The sequence below is a fragment of the Thermobia domestica genome, chromosome 13 (genome assembly GCF_964235325.1).
Source record: "Thermobia domestica chromosome 13, izTheDome1.hap1.1, whole genome shotgun sequence".
In the NCBI taxonomy this organism is placed as follows: Eukaryota; Metazoa; Arthropoda; class Insecta; order Zygentoma; family Lepismatidae; genus Thermobia; species Thermobia domestica.
Window position 1 is genome coordinate 86,091,870 of NC_137466.1, and position 23,028 is coordinate 86,114,897.

General features: G+C 35.5%; 1 protein-coding gene across 2 annotated transcripts in view; it reads right to left on the bottom strand.

Annotated features, from left to right (window-relative positions):
• Nucleotides 1–23,028, bottom strand: part of LOC145669226 (uncharacterized) — a 62,839-nt gene that overhangs the window by 25,132 nt on the left and 14,679 nt on the right. For both annotated transcript variants that reach the window (XM_081737555.1, XM_081737554.1), the window contains exon 2: nucleotides 19,379–19,552. In XM_081737555.1, the coding sequence (XP_081593681.1) occupies nucleotides 19,379–19,552 (174 nt within the window). The remainder of the gene's footprint in view (nucleotides 1–19,378; nucleotides 19,553–23,028) is intronic.

Genomic DNA, 23,028 nt, shown 5'->3' on the forward strand with positions numbered 1-23,028 from the left:
ATTTTGGGTGAGGGCTTTTGCCCCCTAAAACCGTTTTTCAGCAAAATAAATAAATAAATAAATAAAATAAAATAAAAAAATAAAAAAGCACTTATTTGTTTATTTTATGTATAGTATCTACCTGCCAAATTTTATCAAGATCGGAGTGTTGCACTTGGGAAGTGTTACTTGTTAGAATTATAACAACAACGCATTGTCCACAGTTTGGACACTGACTCAAAGTAATCTGACATAAAAAAAAAAACCTCAAAAGGGAAAAAGTAGGTTTATTAAAAAGTGCTTGAGGTTTGGTAAGGGACAGCTTCCAGGACCTCACGCTGGATATCACTGAGTCAATGCATTATATTTGTTTCTTGCAAAGATGATAATTAGATGCGTAATGTGTAAAATTATATCATAGTTTGACTTTTTATATGTCTTTCCTTAACACATCCATATTATCCGGCGTTTTGCCTGCCTGTTTTATGTCGGATAAGCGAAACTCTACTGTATTTTCAGATAGCATATACACAGGAGCTAGAGGTCTGCACGGGCCGGAATTTTTAGAACGGACCCGGCCCGTTCCCTTTAATTTATAATCTATAGGCATTAGCGGATTAAGGGCAGAGCCAATGGAGCCCAGGGCCCCCAGCTCAGGGGGCTCTTTAAAATCCCTCTGTTTAATACTTACGCTCGTGGTATCGCTAGATTTAAGTCTTTGCATCAGCAGCATTTACCTGTTAATAATGAATGCAATTATTTAATTGTTAATAATGAACTTAACTAAACTAATTATTGTAAACTTGGAGCACATTCAAATATTACAGCATAGTTCTCGGTAGTTCCATAAGTAATTTCAGAGACCACGGTATTTCAGTGGTAGAGCGTTCACCTTTGGTGCATGGAGTCCTTGGTTCGATCTATGCTCGCGCCAAGTGAACCTTGTGCTGGACAAACACTGTGTGCGTGGGTTTTCTCGAGGTTCTCCCGTTTTATCCCACTTTTTTCATTCCACCATTTCATTCATTTCTTATCATCACTGTCTCTTTTAGCCTATCCGGCATAATCGTGGGACGTAAAACTTAAAAATTTCATTTCAAATAATTTCAATCAAAAAACAGTTGCAGGAAGTACCGGTATGTAATTTCGAATAAAACAAACTACTATATACAATTCTGAGTATATTATTCTTTTATGAAATTCTCGCGAACCTTATTTCTAAATTGAAGGGTAAGAAGACTAAATTCATTCTCTTATTATTATAGATCCATTTCAATTGAAGCAGTTGGAATAGTTTAAAAAAAAAAAAAAAAAAAAAAAAAAAAAAAAAACATACCCTATATTCCAGTGTGCCACAATCGGTATAACGCGCCACACTGGTGTGTCCAGCAAAGTGAACAGTGTGACGCAAACTTTTTCCTATTATTTGCAAGAATATTTGTCGAGTTCCTGTTATATTATTATTATTATTATTATTATTATTATTATTATTATTATTATTATTATTATTATTATTATTATTATTATTATTATTATTATTATTATTAACGATTTTTTCATGGATCAGCTGTCTGTATACGGTTAAGCAACCACAAGTATCACATTGAAGGAATGAGTGTAATTATTTACTTTAATAGTAATACAAAAGTCTATTTGCTTGTATATTCTACCGGTAATAACTGCATCCGTCTAGAAAGCTAGGACTAACAACAAAGGGATACCAAGTTGTGACCACACACCGCCCCAAATCGTGGGTGCCACAAGTTCTCTTCTACGCCTTAGAACAATAAGGGATGTAGCGTTCAGGGAGAGAGAGAAACAACTTAATTCCATTGCAGTTATATGCTTATTAAATGTTAACTTATATTTATAAATTGTGTAAGTGATCGTATCGTTTTCTGTTTATTATTATTAATAATAATAATAATAATAGTAATAATAATAATAATAATAATAATAATAATTCTTATTATTATACATTTCTTAATACGTTGATTGCCATGTGTATGGAATTCCATACACACGGCTGTCCTGTACAGTAGAGCGTGATTATTTTCCATACGCAAACAATGTAGATATTCCAAGTTTGTTGTGTTCGTTCTATAGGTGTGTATGTAATTAGATACATATGGCGTAGAAATCAAAATTTAATGTCCATGCCAAGTATATGCAAAACCATACACAAAGACATTTATGGAGCTCCTCCGTGGCTAAGCGGTTAGCGTACGCGCCTTTGGCGTGGGAGTCCCGGGTTCGATTCCCGGCGGGAGCTCATGTGGTTCGGATTCCACGTTAATCAGTAGGTCCACGTCTCATATAGCCTCGCTGCTGAAAGGGACGCTAAACTAAAATCAACTCAACTCAACAAAGACATTTATGAACAAAGACATTGAGTTTGAGTTTAACGTCTCGTTCAGCAACGAAGCTATATGAGACGTCGGCCTACTGATTAACGTGGACTCCGAACCACGTGAGCTCTCGCCAGGAATCGAAGCCGGGTCTTCCACGCCAAAGGCGCGTACGCTAACCACTAAAGAGCTTATGACTGAGACATTTATGAGCTAAAACAAAGGCGAAAACAAAGATGTGTGATGTGATTTTGAGTTTATCGTCCCTTTCAGCAGCGAGGCTATATCAGACGTGGACCTACTGATTAACGTGAAATCCGAACCACATGAGCTCCCGCCGGACGAAAACAAAGACCTTTGGAATTGACAATTGTTTGGACATTCCAGTCGAACCTACCTAATATTAACAACGTTTCTACGATAATTTCGTAACTTGTATTATTTATTTTGTTGATTAGCTTGGTTAGGCTTATTTAAACACTTTCTTCTTTGCACCGACGTGTCACATCTCTTGGATGAAGATACACTAGCTCTCACTGGAAATCTAATCCAGAACCAATGCACTTGAACCATTTGACCACAACAAGGCACATTTAAAAAGAAGTTTCGATTTTGTTCGGAAAATTGTGATTAGGTGTAACATTTAAAAATATATTTAAGAAAGGGTACGGAGTAAACGCACTGTACTTTCTCGCTCGAATTTTTTACACTGACTTACGTTAGGCTGCAACTGTTATTGAAACATTTATTTGGGAAATTGCGAATAAAATAATGTTTTGGAAAACTTTGCTAGAAGAAACTTCAGGCCCAAAAGTAAAGTACCCATTGGTCATATTTCCGTTAGAAATAACTTGATCCATATATTAGAATTATAAAGGATATAATTGTATGTGAACTATAAGCAAAAGCGTCTGAGTAATTTCTGAGAAAATTATGCAAAAAGTCATCCCCAAGAATAAATTATCCCTTGTGGATCTTTTCAGTACAAACGAGCTATGCTATATTGTTAGTGTTTTCATAAAACATTTATTTATGAAATACGAACACAATCGCCTGAGTCGTTCTTGAGAAAATCGCAGGGTAAAACTTACTGTCAAAAGTAATATACCATTTCTAGATTTTCCGGATGAGGGAATTATACCATATAGCTAGGTTATTTATGTAACACGTATTTATAAAATATGAACAACAAACATCTCCTGAGTTGTTTTTAGGAAGGTCATCGGGAAAAGCTTACCCCCAAAGGTAAACTCTTCTATCTGTACTTTTGACAGTATATCGAGTAATTTTTAAGCAAATCGTCGGGAAAAATTTCACTGTCAAAGTAAACTATCTCTTTTGGATTTTTCTTTTCGGAACAAGCGAGTTATACCATATTGTAAGATTATTACAGAAAATATTTTTACTGAATTAGAACAAATTTGTCTCAGTTATTACTGAGACAATTGTCCAAAAAAAATCAACCCTTGAGAAAACCACTTCTTCTGTATGTTATCGGAATAAACTATTTATGCTCTATGTTAGTTTATTAATGAAATATTTCTTTACGAAATATGAACAAAATTGCCTGAGGCGTTAATGGGAAAACCATCGGGGGAAAGCTCACCCTAAGATTAAGCTACTCCTTCGAACGAGTTGTCATATTGTTAGGTAATTAATGATACGTTTATTTATGAAATGTGGTTGAGAAAATTGTGCAAAAAGAACGCATACCATACAGTAAATTACACCATATATATTTTTTCAGAAAAATTATTCATATGTGGTGGAGATTTGTTAATAAAATATATATTTATCAAAAGTAAATATAATCGTCACAGCTTTTTTTATTTGAGAAAATTGAATTATTTTAAATTTAAATTCTTCAGTAAATTACCCTTGCTTTTAGGTGTCGAAGGACATAAAATTCGAAAGATATTATGTTATTAAAACGTTATGTCTAGAATTCGGTGCAGATACGTTGAACAGTATGGCCTCTATTTGAGTGCGTGTAAAAGCGTGATGAACCGAGAGACAAATAGATGGACAGACATCGAAAAATCATTTTTTTTCGATATGTAGGAGCCATGTAACTTGAATTTATTGAAATCTAGTATTCGGTTTTTATAATTATCACCACACTTTCTTCCTTCGTCGCTCAAATGTGAAAACGAATAGGCCTACACCGACACGTACTGTGATAATTTGTAATCCCAAAAATTTAATTTGTTATGTTTAATGTGTGGTTACTCTAGAAAAAAAAGCTTATGCATGTTACATCATTTTATTATCAGTTTTTCATGCTATGTATAATTCGGTACGATTATAGTTAATATTCATGGCATCTTTTGGAAGCATTCGCGTTCCTCACAAAGAGAGCTGTAAAATTTAGTTTTGTTTAAAGAAAGCACTCTTGATTTTTTTTTTCACACAGACTTGCATTCGTTGCACTTGTGGATATGAAACAAAAGGAGAGAGAGAGAGAGAGTCAATACTTTAAAAAGAAACACACACACAGAAACACTAGAACAGTTTTTTTCTTCATGACAACGAGCTATCGCTGTGACTGTGTTCCTCACGCTGTGTGTAAAGCTGCAGGTTGCTCTTGTTTTGTTTTTTCCTGTTCCTGACTCATAGACACTCGCAGTGAGTTGAAGCTGTGTAAAAACGGAGAGGGAACGGTTAAGCATACCATACCATAAACTAAAAACAATCGCTATTAGTAATAAATAGTAAGCTAATTCTGAAAAAATACGTCATCAGAAAAACAAAAAGTTATTTCATTATTATATTATTTCGTTTCTTATTAACATAAAAATTATACACTTTCTGCAATGTTTTGTAAAGAAAAAAAAATGAACAGGACCGGATGGGATTCGATCTGGTGTCAAAACAATATATGAATTACTAGTCCGTCACTCTACCCACTTTACCACACAGATTTTTTTTGGTGTCTATCTTTTTCTTAAGAAATAAATGCTCATGGCTATAGAGCATGTCACTTCCAAACTTAAGACAACAGTTTTTCTCTTTGTTTATATATTTTCGCATAACATCTTGCTTACAGAAGCTAATTTATATTTGGCAGACAATTTACACCCTAGATTTAAGCCAATAAATGCAATATTTTACTCCAATTTCCATTCCTTGGTTCAGGTCTTCTCCTACTAATCTTGTTATTCCCTCTGCAATCGTGCTGTGCTACTCCAAAAATTCCCTCGAAAACATTATTGCCAGTATACACAAAACCGAACATAATTTTGTTTTTTGCTTATATTTTTATTATTTTATTATATTTTTTGGAAATATCTCCTTAGATGGATTGCTTTCTATTATCTCCACGTACTAATAACTGAATTTTACCAATAAACATATGGAAAATGGAATAATTGCGAAAAATTGTGAGTTACAGTATACGCGCAATATTTTTTGCGCATGGGAGTACATGATAAACTACAAGTTGGTAATTTGCGGAATCAGACAGACAACTGCCCCAAGCCTGATAAGAACATGGGCTTTGCTGACCAGATGATCATATAATTTGAAATAAACAAGGGGGATGGGATGTAAAATTGACAACTATTGTAAGATGTGCTCCTACTTGCATGATAAAATTTAATTACAAATAGTTTTGTTGTAAGTAAAGCTGACGTATCATGGTAAAGTTGGTAAAGTTGGGAAGACCTGTCTCAGGGACACACACATCCAGCATATGCAGGAAAGTTGGAAAACGTAAAATTTTAAGCGGAAAATGAGGAGTACTCCGCGGAGAAAGTATACAGAAATAAATAAATAAAATGAAGAAAAAGAGAGCAGTATCCAACCCAATGTGCTCTCAAAAGATGAATGAACTCACAGTTTCGTTGTTTGTTCTGTCAATTCCAACAAAGAGTCAGGTTATTGAAGAGCACTCTAACAAATGAAGGATGTCCAATAGCATTAAGTAATAATACTATTTTCTCTTGATGTAATTTATCCATTGGTATGAGTTTTTTAGATTTTTTTTTACATACAGGGTATTATATTTTCTGTGATATTTTTTTCATCACTACTGGTAACGTCACTTGTATTCTGAAACAAGGATCTTTTTTTTTTTTTTTTTTTTTAAAAAAAAAACTACATTTCTTTCATTGTGTTTACAGACTGATAAGGTAGTACCGTTAGAAAACTTGTCTTATTGTTCTATCATGAAGAGAACAATGTAAGATTCTTCGTCTCAATTAAATTGGCTAAGAAGTATATCTGCATGTTATAAAACTCCTTTCTCGCAGTGAAATATATCTCAACAGTAAATAATAATAATAATAATAATAATAATAATAATAATAATAATAATAATAATAATAATAATAATAATCTTTTGGACCTTGATACACCATTCTGTGTGAAATAAAAGTTATTGAGATTTATTGCCTGTTATACAGGGTGTTAATGAACTATATCGACAAACTATAAGGTGATTCCTCACATCAAAATAAGAGAAAAAGTTCATATGGACCTATGGCAAAAAGTACATATTTTCAGAGCTAGGGCTGTCCAAAATCGCACAAAAGCCAAATTTCAACAGGTCCTATTTCGAATTCCAGAAACTGTGGATGGTAGTCCTTATCAGCGTAAAATAAGCCAAGCATACACAATCCATAAGTGCATATTTCGTTAATATTCAATAGGTGTACAGGGCATTCCCTACAGGGTGTAATTCTCACATATGCTCTCAATAGAGTTTACAGATAAATCCTGATTTCAAGGAGGATCCAAAGTAGGCGGGAGGTAAGCCTTGACAATCATGGATATCCAATGCTTCGGAGGGAAGTTGAAAGTGTTAAGAGCCTGCCTTACTGAAAATAATACAAAATTTACCATTTTTCTTTTGCTTGTTTTTCATAAGTGAAAGGAGATAATAAAATGCAACTTACCACAATCAAAGATAATGTTATTCTACAACAGAAAATATGAACCTGAAGAATTTTCAGTGTTGCCATCCATATAAATTATAATGTTGCAAGAATAACAATTTCCCTAAAATCTAAGTTAAGGCAGCGGCTAGAGGAACGAACTCAACTGCGTTTGATTACGTATCACGTTGTTTTGGTTTCCTGCGAACTACTTTTTAAATAATAGTTGTATTTAGTTTGTAATAAACAAAATAGTTTTAACATATAGTTATTAAAACTAAATAATAATACTATTTAAAAAGTAGTTCACAGCAAACCAAAACAATACGATACGTAACTAAGTACAGTTGAGTTCGTTCCTTTAGTCGCTGCCTTAACTTAGATTTTAGGAAAATTGTTATTCTTGCAACACTGTAATTTCTATGGATGGCAACACTGAAAATTCTTCAAGTTCATATTTTCTGTTGTAGAATAACATTAGGGACCGCGCCAAGGTTGGACGACGACAAGCCTGGACACTTTTTGTGTCCAAACTTGTCGTTGGCCAACCTTGTCGTCAGCGACCCAAAATGAGATATGTCAAAGCATCTCGGGGTCGATCCCGACAAGCCTGGACACCTTCAGGAATGTGTCCAGGCTTGTCGTTGGCCAACCTTGTCGTCAGCGACCCAAAATGAGATGTGTTCAGGTTTGTCGGGGTCGACCACGACAAGCTTGGACTCCCCAGGAATGTGTCCAGGCTTGTCGTCGTCCAACCTTGTCGTCAACGACCCAAAATGAGATGTGTCCAGGCTTGTCGGAATCGACCGCGACAAACCTGGACACCCCAGGAATGTGTCCAGGCTTGTCGTCAACGACCCAATTTGAAATGTCTGTTCCAACAAACTCTACCAGTTAAGGCGTTTCCAGTTTATACATACATGCCCTTCAATATAGAGTTGCATGGCTCGCATCTATATCGCTATTGGCTGATTCTCGCCAGGCAGCTAAGTGGTATAAAAATAACACTGCAGCATAATCAGAGAGAGCAATTGCCCTTGTACATTGGTAACACTAACTGCCCTTGTACACCCGTACAAGTCAATAAACAGTTGTATTTGTCAGATCATTTAATTTAGAAAACGAACACTAACGAGCACTCTGGTTGCTTAGTGGATTAATACCAAGGTTCTTCGAGACCTTTCGTATTCACCCACCAAGTGACCACAAGTGATGGTTAGTTGTCCAATATTGAAGGATATGACAAACACAACTATATATCCATTTATTTATTTATTTATTTATTTATTTGACGAGTGTACATTTAATAAAATCCCACCTCTGAGTTTAAACCCGGCGAACTTGTACCTTTTCATACACACGCACAAATATATTCATTTTCACAAAATTTATATTTGGATTGAAATATTTTTTGGTAAAAAAGAACAAAGCAACTTCATGGAGCCTGCGGTGCTACTTTCCGGGGTATTTATCATCTCCCGAACCTGGAAACGGAACGAAACTTTTCTGGTGGAAATTCACGCAATGCTGCTCTTTCAGCGCTAAACAAACTTATTGCAACGTGCTTTGAATGCACCAAATTGGCCCATTGGAATGTGTCCAGGCTTGTCGTTGGCCAACCTTGTCGTCAGCGATCCAAAATCGATTCCGACAAGCCTGGACAACTCAGGAATGTGTCCAGGCTTGTCGTTGGCCAAACTTGTCGTCAGCGATCCAAAATTAGATGTGTCCAGGTTTGTCGGGGTCGACCACGACAAGCTTGGACACCCCAGGAATGTGTCCAGGCTTGTAGTCGACCAACCTTGTCGTCAGCGACCCAAAATTAGATGTGTCCAGGCTTGTCGGGATCGACCACGACAAGCTTGGACACCTCAGGAATTCGTTCGAGTCTGGCGCAAGAGGATAAATTGAGAAGTGTCCACGCTTGTCGTTGTCCAGGCTTGTCGTCGTCCAACCTTGTCGTTGTCCAACCTTGTCGCGAGTGACCAAAATTAAGTGTCCAGGCTTGTCGTCGTCCAACCTTGTCTGCGTCCCATAACATTATCTTTGATTGTGGTAAGTTGCATTTCGTTATCTCCTTTCACTTATGAATAAACAAGCAAAAGAAAAATGGTAAATTTTGCATTATTTTTAGTAAGGCAAGCTCTTAAGGAACCAGCAGCTTCATTTCGTGTGTGTGTGTGTTGGGAATGATAAGTATAAATCAAGTTATAGATGGAGTATGACATTAGTTTTTTTTTTTTTTTTTTTTTTTTTTTTTTAAGGAAGATAATTTATTTAAAAACTGAAATCAAAATTTTCCTATTACTTCAAGAAAGTAGAATCCGTACTTATCTTGTTCGACATCAATCTTACCGGTAGTTGGAAATATCTGGAAATTACGTTTAGATTCAGAAGCACATATTTTTGGTAAATGTTTATATTGTTTAAAACATGAAACTTCTGTTAGCTTGTTGATTCTTAAAAAAGAAGAAGAAGAAGAAGAAAGAAAGAAAAACTAGCACAATTATACCTTTATAAGCTTTTTGGGGGGAGGGGGTTGTTATTGGTGATCGAACGAGAGTACCAAACGTATCACCACCCTAAGAACACTCCGATTATATTTCACATGTTTATTCCCACGATAACAGTTGGTGTTTTGGTGTGTCACTTCCTCTGCAGAGATAAGATTTTAAGTCTTACGTGAAGTTCAATGCTTTCCAAACATATATGATTTTTTTTTTTTTAATGTATGATAGCTTTTCACTGCAAAATCATAAAGGATAATGTAACTGAAAATTGCGCGGTATTTTTATACAAAAATAACGATTTTGGCTTGGTTACATGTAAATCATTTTCAATCACTTTTCTACTAACGTACAGTACTTTTGTCACATTAAACTCTAAACTGATTACAGTAAACTTCCGATTGACCGCAGAATTGTGCGGCATGGTAACGGTGGATAAATAACCCGTAAAATGTGCGTAAAACAACACAAATGAACACGAAAATGATTTTGAACAGTTTTTATTCACAGTAAGGGCCTACATATACAATTATGACAGTACATATACAGAAGTAGTTTTCTGTAGACTACTTGCAAGTGTGTCGGTTTACCTTATCACCAAAAAAAAAAAAAAAATCAGTTTTCTTAAAGTTAAAATACATGTTCTTTACTTGTCACTGACTTTCTTGAACAACATTCTATCAAAGTGATGCATCGTATTGTATCTCCAGATACTGGACGAACCCGTAAATGTATGCTAGAGATGTGTCATGGTTCTCTTGCTTCTCCGGGAATGAGGCTTAAGACCGAAATGGCATCAGGGGCGTCATTTAGGAGGGCAGGAGGGGGCAATTGCCCCCCTCCCCAAGACTTCGAGGAATACATATACTTGAAACGGTTGTCTACTAATATACTAGTACAAAATGTGAAAGTCTTATGTCGTTAGTGCTCTTGCCCCCCTCAAGCAAAGTCTGAAATGACGCCCCTGAATGGCATACAGCCGAAACTTCAGCTCAGGGACCTATTTTGGTCCTATGGAATTCCGAACCTACGCCGCTGTCCTGAAATAATTTAACTTTTAATCATGCGGCTAAAAAACAATATTTATATTATCTGTTTAATCTGTGCTGCTATAAATTATAAACTATCGTCGATCCCATGCCTGTGCGGGTTATATGCATAGACTGTGTACGATCGAAATGGTGTATGACCGAAACGATATAGGATTGAAACGGTTTATCATCATCAACACTCAATAGGATTCGACTAAAGCAAAGATTTGTTTCTTATGAAAGCAACCAGAGCTCTGCCAATTGATTTTGAATTATAAGAATTATAAGATATTAACAACATGAATATGAATAATTGTGAGCGACAACATAATCATAGTGTTAAATAGTAGTGGATGCAAGATATAATTTCTTACGTGCTTGATCAAGAACATTTCATTCCCATATTTATGAATTTTTATACAGAATATTTATTATTATTATATTTCTCGTTTGTTCTATATTTGCAATTTGTCACTGACTGTAATTTCCTGCATTCATGCGAAACAAACGTACGACATGTTTAATATATCATTACAGAGCATGTTGTTAGATTAGACGCAAATTTTAGACATAAATTAAAAAATGTCCCGTATTTTTCATGCGCACTTAAAAGTAGATCGATAAAATGGAGCAATTATAGTTTATGTCAAACGAAACGAGACAAATTAGCAAGTCCGGTTCAAACTTTACTATATTGCCTGTACTATACTCTTACCAACATTCATATGTAAGTACGGTAAGTAAGGTTAGGTTAGCCTTTGCTTACTTAAATGAGGTTGTCTTACATATATGTGTAACGCCGATTTACCAATTTTAAAGTCATCCATTGCCTGCAAATCTGAATTGTATCGAGAGTTTCAAATTTATATACATATATGTTACCAGAAGGATAAAATTGTTATCGAACTTGCGCTGGTAAGAGTCGGAGAGAGCAGAGGCAGGCAAGTATCACATCCATGCTGGGGCAGGCATTGTTCGGAGATTATAGTATGTGTTTAAACGCTTGATTCGGTTGTCAGTTTACTAAGAAACGATATTGCAGTGTTCTGAGTATTAATATATGTTAAACAGTTAGCGAAAATGTCACAAACAAACAAAATGCCTCAAACAAAAAAAAAAAAAAAAAAAAAAAAAAGACAGCACAAGGGAGCTTTTAGTAAAAACTATGTGTATTTTAATTTCTTTCTGACAAGATATGCAAGGAGAGAAAGTGTCCTTCAAAAAGAAAGCAAAAGAACACTTTTAATATGGATAATGCACAAATATGTTCTGCTCACTTTTCAGCACAAGATAATCAAAGGATCTGAAGGTCTCCCGCAAAAGTTGTGTTTAAGATCTGACGCTGTACCTTCATTATCGATATCAAAGTGGCATGGGAAAGAGAAACTGGACGCTAGTCAAGTTGGAAAACAGATATGTAACAGCAATAATTTACTTTTATTGACATTTGTTTCTGCGGGCCTGAAATTTAAGGAGTTTATGTACGTAAAGCGAAGTGGAAGGGTGTACCAACGAGAATATAAATGTATACTCTCATTTATTATTTAGTTTAAATGATATTCTTAAGTTTTGTTGAGTATTTGAATCATTATTCTAGCAAAGTGCTCAAAGTGCACTTTGAGCAGAATATTCATAGGAACCTATTACGAACCGAACTTCACCTAACCTAATCTTGTCTAAACGAACCGTACTTGCTACGTACAAATTACCTTGATTTTATTTCTTCTCCAATGCCACATCGTGTGACAAAATCACTTGTTCTGCTCAAAGTGCACTTTCAGCATTTTTATAATTGAAGGGCTGACCGACAGAGGAGGCTAAGCCACGGAACTAAGTTTTAAGAAATTGAAGGGTAAAGTGTAGGACAAATTACTGCAAATTTTTATCTGTGAGGATGCTTTTTTATGTACACCACTTTTTTATGTGTATGTATACCACTCTACAACCTGTAACCATCTGATGTGCAACTTGTAATCTGTAGCACATAATGTAAAGTGTTGTATTGTTTAATAAACGAATACTAATACTGCAAAGGAAATATTTTGCAGTAACTATATGTGAGTTTGATTAATATACAGTAAATACAATAGATTAGGTTAGATTTCTAACCTAACCTAACCAAATTAGGCTAGGTTCGGTTATGTTAGATTAGATTTGGAACGTAACCTAATCTATCCTATCACAACCTAATCTAATTTATTATTACATGCCCAGAATCTCTGAATACTTTGAATCATGTTTGCTTTATGTATTTTACTACCTGAAATGCTCTCATGGAGTGGATTGGTTTATGGAAAGTATTTGAACTCCTCCCTCTCCTTATAATTCACGTTTCAATGAAAGTGTAATGACAAAAATCTGTAATGTCACCCCTTCCCCACGCCCAAAGAGGATAAATTTGAACTTATACGGTATCGGGACAGTGACACCGAAAATTATGGACTGAACACCAATTTCGGCTGTTTTCGATTATTTGTCGTCTCCTTCCTTCTCCTCTCACCCCCTAGCCGAAAAATGATCTTTTTTTTTTTTTTAGGCCTGGGTGCACTAAAGTATCAAAAATACTTGGTACTTTAAGTTAGTCAAGGAGGAGTTAGTCGTCAAACATTGTTACAATGATTTTTACCTAGGTATTTATTTTTATTTATATGAATAGAAATTGTTCCCTTTTCTCCTTAGAACGGAAATTTTCAAAAACAATGGGACATGTTTTCCTTTAAGTTTCATGAAGAATATATATACCAAGTTTCATCTTTCTAACTTGATGGGCTCGTGAGATACTATATTTTAGGCACAAATTTTGAACCCCTTCTAACCCCTTAGGATTCGCCCTTCAATCAAAGTAATGTAACAAAAATCTTAGTGAGGCCCGGTTAACTCATGTACTAAAAATTGTAAAAATCGGCCCAAAGGTCTAGGGTAAGTTAGCGAGCAAACATTATATTCATTTTTATTTGTATAAATAATTAATCATTATTGACGGTATTTATTTATTTATTTAATAAATTATGTTGTCTCATCTGTGAGTAGAGAAAACTAATTATTCGTATTTGAAAAGAAAAGGAAGTACATAATTATGTTGTGAATTCAGTTTTACGAGTAAAGCGCGAAGTGTAACAAGCAGGCAAGTGAAAATAATTCTCACCGATACCTCCACATGACGTCACGGACAGGGAACCAATCAGAACGCTAATCGCGAACTAGGCCTACCTGTTATTTTATATACCTTCGAAGTCAAGGATGTTATAAAATAGAGGATCTGCCCATAGAACAAAATAGTAAAGCCATACGTCACAACTTCGCCACACCTACTCTGCCCACTCCGAGCCACTAAGATCGCAATGTTTCTAGCCAACAATCATGGCGGAAACGAGAATAGCAAATCAGACGTGTTGGTTCAAACGATGCTCAGTTTTTTTTTTTTTTTTTTTTTTTTTTTGCTTCATTGAGTTCATATGATGAAGATACATATGGGCAGATCCTCTATTTTATAAAATCCTTGTTGGAAGTGGTGTCATTTTGTGTTGTTTCAACACCTCATTTTTTGCTGTGTAGGAGTGACTCATGTCATGTTTTTTTAAACTTTTGTGGTGAAAATGTTATCAGTAATTCTTAAAATTTTGAGGATCCCTTGATTATGGAGTCCTGAATCAAAAAATGAAAATTCGAGCGGAGTGACACTCCCGGACTTCCTTTTATTGTCGGGCAAGGGGGCAGTACGTACATGTGAGTGGGCCCCTAGAAAGTATCCTTCCGGTGGGCCCCTGGATTGCATACAGCATTGACGTCCCCCTTTTATCACACCTTCTTGCCTGCGACCCTCACAATTAATTTCCTGTTTATAAGTTTTTCTAAAATATTATTTTTGCTGTCATTTCAACTACCGGCATTTGACACACAACTCCAAATGGAGAGTGAACTATTCTAATCATCTGTTAGTGTTATATTAACACACACGCTCGCGTTATATTAACACGCTCGCGTTAACACATATGCACGTTGTTGAAATAACATAACGATTTTTTTTACAGTGTAGATAATCCTTCCAGATCCTTAAATATTATCAACATAGATATTCTATCATTATTGGCAGATCACTTGCCGCAACCGAGAAGGTTTCATGCACCCTAACCTCTTCGTTTCCTCGTACGATTTTTGTTTTAATACTGTCCATAAAATGTAGACTCTTTAGTTATCTCCCTCTTTTTCCTGTCACCGTATCTTCTAGCACGTCCTTCATGATTTATGTCATATGATTAATTTCAAATAATTACAATACATTTACAAAGTGATCAACATCTGTTTACACACAAAGGCATTATTTATTAGCTTGAAATTTTATTGGCTTGTATAAAAATACGTTTCACTTCAATTGAAAGTTTTTTACAATGAAAAGTAATGAAGAAAAAATATTTTCATGAGTAAAAAATGAATTCAAGGGTCCAGATTTCTCAAGATAGAATTATCTGCGTTTGAACTAACTACTGACGAACGCTGACAGCTATTGTTTCACGCAAGTGACATTTTCCTATAAAGCGAAGTGTTTCTGGGTGCGTATGATGTCATTGTATCACCATTTGAATGTTGATTTTTTTTCTGACATGTTTCAGCTGTTGCTACAAGAGGTTATTTTCTTTATTTCCTAATTTTACTGAAGAAAGTCTGGACGGATTTAATTTGCTTATAATTTTCATAAAAATGCTCATAATGAAATCAAATAAAGTGCAAACGGTAGCGGAAGGATTAAAATTTTTAGTTGGCAACACTGTTAGATAAGCGGCAACTCTGAACACGTTGAGAGAGGGAGGGCAAGGGTCAGTTTCTTACCAAATTCCATCCATTGTTGTTTTCATTGTTGTTTCAATGTTGACTGTTAAAAGTAAGTTGTAAGCTGTATTGGTGTGTGTGTCTTAAAGAAATAAATAAATGAAAAACTCCTCTGAGTAGACTGTTTTTTTTTTTACCGTATCAAAGATGGCGTCGGTGAAAGAGAAAGCACAATGTGTTCTGTGGTACGCATAGCTAAAATCACCAATTCTGGTGTGTCGAAAGTTCACCAAAGAGTTCAAAAAGCCGGCACCGACTGAGAGTGCAATCCGAAAGTGGCATGCTAAGTTCTTGGAGACAGGAAGCGTCCTGGACCGTCCTCGAAGTGGGAGGCCGCCAACATCGCCTGCAACAGTGAGCAGGGTAAGGGAAAGCATCATCAACAGCCCACAGAAGTCGATTCCTAGACGGTCCATAGAACAAAGCGACTTCTGGCTTTGGGGTCATGTGAAAACGGAAGTTTATGCAAAGAAGCCAAGTGGTTTGGAGAACTTAAAGGACAAAATCAGGGCGTCTGTGGCTGGCATTTCGGATCAAACACGGCGGAACGCTGTGAGTAGATTCCAGCGCCGCCTACGCGAATGTGTGGACGTAAATGGCGCCCAGTTGGAGGTATGGCGGTGAATGAACTGAGCTGGTGCAGATTACAGGTAAAAATTTAATCCTTCCGCTACCGTTTGCACTTTATTTGATTTCAATATGAGCATTTTTATGCAAATTATAAGCGAATTAAATCCGTCCATACTTTATGAAAACCCTGTATATATATATATATATATATATATATATATATATATATATATATATATATATATATATATATATATATAAACTCCTCTTTTGCACGGATTCGGCTTAATCAGTTTCGTCTGTCCTATTATTTTATCTAGTCGAGGGGGTAAAAGTGAGAGGGAATGCGGGAGGACGCCGTCCCCCCACTTCTCGAAAATATATGTGGCGTCTCCTCACTTTCTAAATAATACAATGGGCAAAGATAGCACGGGGGACGGCGTAACGTCAAGCGTCCCCCTTCCCTTTCAGATCCACTTTACCCCTGCACTAGTCTATCTGTCCAGTTACCTATAGTTAGGACTGATTTACTGGCTTATATAGGAAAAATGTCAAGGAAGTTAGCTGTTCGCATATGTTGACTGAAAATTTCCCCTATTCATTTCATAATCAATATTCTCCTATTCATGTATAAATAAATCCATGTTTATTGGAAAATATTAAAATTTTTCATCTAATATTTAGAATAAGTTGAATAAGATTTGATGAAATGTCTCTACGTGGACCTACATCCGCGACGATTCTGCTCTTCGAAGTGAAGTTTCAAGCTTCAGCGTTCAGGAGTACGAATTCTTTCTAGATTCCCCTATAAAAACGTAAAAATAAAAAAAAGTTTAACCGCCTGGATTCGAACAGGGAACTGTAAATTACAAATCCGACGCTTAAACCACTACGTTACAGAAGCATATAATATATTGGGCCATTGCAGGCTCAGAAGCAAGCGAGCGCCAACTTCAATTTTATGATTTTGATAAAACTTCTACCTCAATTTTCTCCTCACCCTTTGAGACTGAGGATTTCCCACTTGATAAGTGAAGTTATAAATACAAATACAATAAATTTCAAGTCATTTCAACATACTCAAGAATAAATCCAAATGAAACCTCTATATCCTACGCTACACGCATTAGTCATGTCAATAACAACACCTGATACAGCGTTGCCAAACTTTGGAGATACGATGTTGCTAATCTCTTCAATGTGATTTTTTGGGGAGGTAACCCAATTTACTCCGTGGGTGTACAAGAGACCCCAGGGCCACCTCTCCTAGGCAAGCTTATGTAGTTCGGGTTAGACATATTCTATTTATAAAAGTCAAACATCTCAATACGTCACGCAAATTTCTATGAATAAATGATCAGGCTATGTTGCTATCTGCTCTGTTTGCCTGCATGACACTAATAATATCGCTAAGTATGCAGGCAATTCGCCAATATAAAGTTAATGCGCCAAAATAATTGCAACTTAAAAAAAACTATTTTGTTTCAATTTAATTATTTCAAAATAGAACATAGGCCGTAACCGTATAAGACAGTAATGTGTTGTGACGATTTAATTGCAATTTATGCTGAATTGTTTCAATTGAATTATTTCAAAATGAATAGTGATTATGCTGAACATAAACGTGCTTAGGTCCTTGCTATCAGGAAAAAGGTTGCAATGATATTTAGATTTGAGCAATAATATTTTTGTAACCACATGTTCATTAGTGAGCAAACTCAAAAAATAAAGACTTTTTAAATGTGAACAATTAGAGCTTGTAATTTTGATTTGATTTTCAGTTTAGCGTCCCTTTCAGCACCGAGGCTTTATGAAACGTGAATCTACAGCTTAACTTGGGATCCGAACTACATGATCTCCCGCTGGGAATCGAACCCGCATTTCCCACACCAAAAGCACTTACTCTAACCGCTTAGCGACGAAGCTCGAGCTTTAATTAAGTATGATTTTAATCTATGATATACAGAGAACGAGGCAACGACTAGCTTTAAAGGTTAAGAACAAAGCTATTAAAATTCAAATAATTCCATATTTCAATCCCTGAACAATATGCAGTAAATGTGCTTTCAATGGGATGGAACAACAGCGCATCACACCAGGATAGAAATAAATATTCGAATAACAAATAATGACTTGAACAATTATTCGAATAATGGACGGAAACTTATTTGAATGACGAATATTCGCATTAATTTAAGATTACATATTAAGAATGAGTAGGTCCTGAAGTCGCTCAGCAGTATAGCTCCTACTTCTGGAGCGCAATTAAGCATATACAGGGGTGACCATCCCCCCCCCCAAAAAAAAGCTGATGGCGCACTTCCCCCCAAAGTGATGCCACTTTTGAGCTGGTTTTCAGTTTACCGCAGGCCCTGGAAAATGTAATCGCACAAACAGAAAACTATACAAAATATTATAATTAATTCATTTATTATACATCATGTAGCAATTGAACAGCATTACTTATTAAGTGTCGTATATGGTATAAATAAGAAATAAATAAATGCTCCCAGCAGAAAATGGGTAAATTACCTACACAAAGCGATAAACCGACCAGCCCATCCTTTCATATAGCAACTTGCATGGTACTTCATTCATATAGTTTCTAAGCAGGGGGTAGGGGGATTCATTCTCGAGATTTAAAAAAAAACATCGTATCGTGTTCTAATGTTATTCTGACGACAGCAAAATTACTTATTCGACATTAGAGTAAAATTCTTCCCCAATTTTTTTATTCTCCCCAATTTTTTCTCGATGGCACAACTTGCGCCATTCATCCCTCCTGTGGGCGGCCGTTCTCTCTTAAAACGAACCAACCTTTCCTTTCATACGGCTACTTGCGTGGTACTTCATTCATCGAGTATCGAAGCAGGGGGGTTCACCCCGGAAAATTTTTGAAAATTAGCTTCTCAAAATCGTGTTTTAATGCTATTCCGACAGTAAAATTGCTAGTTCGAAAGTAGAGTAAAATCCCCCCAAAAAATTTTCTCAATGGCGCAGCTTGCGCCACACTCCCCCTTGTGGGCGGCTCTGAGCATATATATTTTTTTCAGATTATTTTTAATTAGTGCTGAATTCAGAGTTTATTATATTTTGTTGTGTAAAAAAAAGTATGCCTAAATCAAACACTGCCTCTAGTGTCACCTACTGCTTAATAAATACTTAATTATTTTGAATCTCTTCCTCCTTTCATATAAACAACTACAAGACACTAAAAAGTTCCATGTAATGTCGATACTTACTGGAGGTATAACAGGTGGCTGATCTTTAGGAGCAGTTTCAGTCCGAGAGGTGGTAGCAGATGTGCTGGAAGAGGTAGATGTTACTGCAGGCCCTGTCGGGGGTCTTCTCTTTGTGGGACAGCACACACAGCAAGTACGAGGACAGGATACTGGTGGTGGATTGCAGTTACACATCTATAAACAATCAAATATTAAAATCTAAATTTATGTTCTCTTCCAGCATCTTCTATATAGATTAATTAATTCCAACAACTGAATGTTCCGGCACATCACAGTTCGCTGTTCCCCTTCTCAGTAAAACAGGTATGGAAAGGAGCAGGCAGGAAACCTGACGTAAATAATAATAATAATAATAATAATAATAATAATAATAATAATAATAATAATAATAATAATAATAATAATAATAATAATAATAATAGCGTAACAGGAACAAGTATATCGATAGTTTAGTCCAGTTTTTCTCAACCAATGTGTCGTAACACACTGGTGTTTCACGCAGTCCCCTAAGGATTTATCGCGAAACTTTAGAATTTAAAGATCGTGAAGAATTTAATAATAATTAGTTAAAATCGAGACAGACCGTGCCAGGCAACACCTCCAGTGGTAGCAATAATGCTCAGTGCTATAGCATATAGTATCATATAGTATATATGATTCAATCGTTGGACAAACAGTTGTAGGAATGAGGGTATGACGACTCACTCTTTGAATTAAAAATGTATATTTTAAAATTGTGTCCTAGAAAAAGGATATGGAAATGGAATTAGGGTCTCGAAACTTCAATTACTTTTACCTTGAATAAACAGAAATATACAATCTTCAGCACTCCTTACAAAAAGCTCTTAGAATCTGAGATGAAACTTTTCTGTGGTTGATTGATTGATATGTATTTACGTCGTTTGTCAAAAAGGGATGAATTACAGAAGGAGAACTAGAGTTTAAAGTTGGATTTGAACCATTGTAATGCATTCAATGTTCACTCACCGGGTATGAAACCACAGAACCTTATGCATCAAAAATCAAAGGTACATTCGCTAGCTACTAGATCAACAAACAGCATTGAATTTTGAGGCACAACATGGAAATATAAGGAAAGGGACCAGGGGTTCACTGTGACTTTTAATGGCATTTTATCTTTTCTTGGGAAATAACACAAACTGTTATTTTAATTCATATATAAAAGACTAAGCCCTGAGAGAATATTATTATTATTATTATTATTATTATTATTATTATTATTATTATTATTATTATTATTATTATTATTATTATTATTATTTTTATTATTATTATTATTATTATTATTATAAGATGCCCATATATCAGGATTCCTTACTGTTAGAAATGAGGATTGGTAGTTTGATTTTTCATTTAAAATAACACTAGTCAACAAGATTTTGGCATAGAAATGAAAATACTTGATTCTAATAGAACTTTTCACGTAGAATTCGAATCTGCAATCAGTTTTTCTCCATCACCCTCAGTTTCCCTGTGACAGAGGGATTTTCGGAAAATTTCCCCTCAAATTTTTCTTTTTTCTTTCTTTTTCTTTTTTCTTTTTTTTTACAATGTTTGTACCTGTAGCTCGGGTACCCGCAGGTATATAAACACAGAAATTATATTGTAAGTTAGCTTGATTTATACTTAGTAAGCCCTCCAAGTTTCATAAGAATCGCATTATTCTTTCTAGAGAAATAAACATATTTATATAAAAATATGCTATGTGTACTGTTCATTTTATCATATTCATTAGTGCAGATAAAAACACATATAACTTTCACGAAAATTACAATATAAGCACGGTTAATACCTCATTGAACTTCCAATAAAACATATTTTCAACGATGTGTACACCATGTCGCCATTTTTGTATGAGGGAATTTCTAGAGGGATTTTGTGAGAAATTCCCTCCAAAAGTAGTTTATAAGATTTTTGTCTTAACTTGCTATTTGTATATAGTGATACAGAAACAGGAACTGCACTAAAACATAGTTGTATGTCTACTTAATAAATAATGTTAATTTCATGTGAATCGCATTATTCTGTCTAGAGCAGCGTTTCCCAACCGGTGTGCCGCGAATGGGCCGCTAGTGTGCCGCGGAGAAATCGAAACAAAATTATTAATTCTATAGCAACCAAATTGCAAGAAATAGGAAAAAAATGTATATTTTTGTATTTCACACTACTATGAATTTCTACAATGGAAAAAATACGTTTAATTATAATATATTATTCTACATGTATTACTGTGTAGCAGACAGTATTTCGGCTCGTACACATTTCCACTGTTAGCTGCAATGTTACGCTTCAATTGAGAGTCATACTAACACCGAGAAATGGAAGCACTTGTACGGCATGCGTCAAATGAACGTTCGTAGAACGCTTATTCGCACGTGAATGACAGAACGACACTTTGTTCAACAGCTGTGTTTTGACTTCCACGAATCGCAAGCTGTGTGATTGCAATAATATGTACCGGTTTAGGTTAAAACAGCAAAGTTAAAAGTACAAGACATTTGTTTGTTTGTTCGTTATTTAGTGATCTTCGTTGTTAGTGAAAGGTTGGATACAGTTTTCGAAAAAGAAAGTGAATTTTTAAAAATCTGAGTCCTTTATTTCATTGCAATTATTTTCTATTTTAAAATTAGAATAAAAATAAGCATAATGAATTAGCATGGGGGAAAACCAGTGATCTCTGTGAGTTCATCTCTGTGAGAAGGAGATCAGTAACCACAGAAAAAATACAATGGTATTTTATATTTGCAAATAATAATAATAATAATAATATCTATGAGTGTGCCGCGAGAATTCATGTTACAACCGTAGTGTGCCGCAAGTTGAAAAAGGTTGGGAAACGCTGGTCTAGAGATATAAACTATTGTGTCTATTTATAGGTAATAAAGAATATACTATGCAAGACTTTTACCAAACACAAAAATCTAACGTTGACGTATTATTGTCGGCACATAGATGGATACTCAAATACAAGCTCAAATACACGCATGCTTTCTGTGGAAAATAAGTCACTTTTTAATATTTTGATCTGGCAACAATGCATAAAAAAATTGATGACTCACGTAGCCTGATGACAGTTAGTAGCGTTGAGTGACGGTCCAAGCTGGACGTGTTTTAGATGTGGCCGCGTGTAAGTTGAAGTGTTTGTGCATTGTGAAGTTCGAATAGATTGTGTTGTGTGGTGATGCACTGAGTTAGATTACGTTTGTGCTGCTTCATGATTGATGGAGTGTAGATTCGTGTGTGTATGTGTGTGTGTGATACCTTACAAGATGCCGAGGAAGTGTGTAAATCACCCGGACAATTTCTGTTATGTATGTGGGGAGCTGACATTTGAATCGCAACGTCGATGTTTTACTCCACTTGTGAGGAAGTGTTATCAGTTATATTTTGGTTGCTGTGTAGGAGACACGGATAAGAATTGGGCTCCTCACTACTTGTGTTGTACTTGCGTGAAACGTCTGACTGAGTGGGCAAATGGTGAACGAAACATGAACTTCGCAGTACCGATGATCTGGAGGGAACCAAAAGATCATTCTTCAGACTGCTACTTTTGTATGACATAGATAAAAGTAATAACCAGTAAATCTAAGCACACAATACAGTACCCTAATTTGCCATCAGCAATTAGG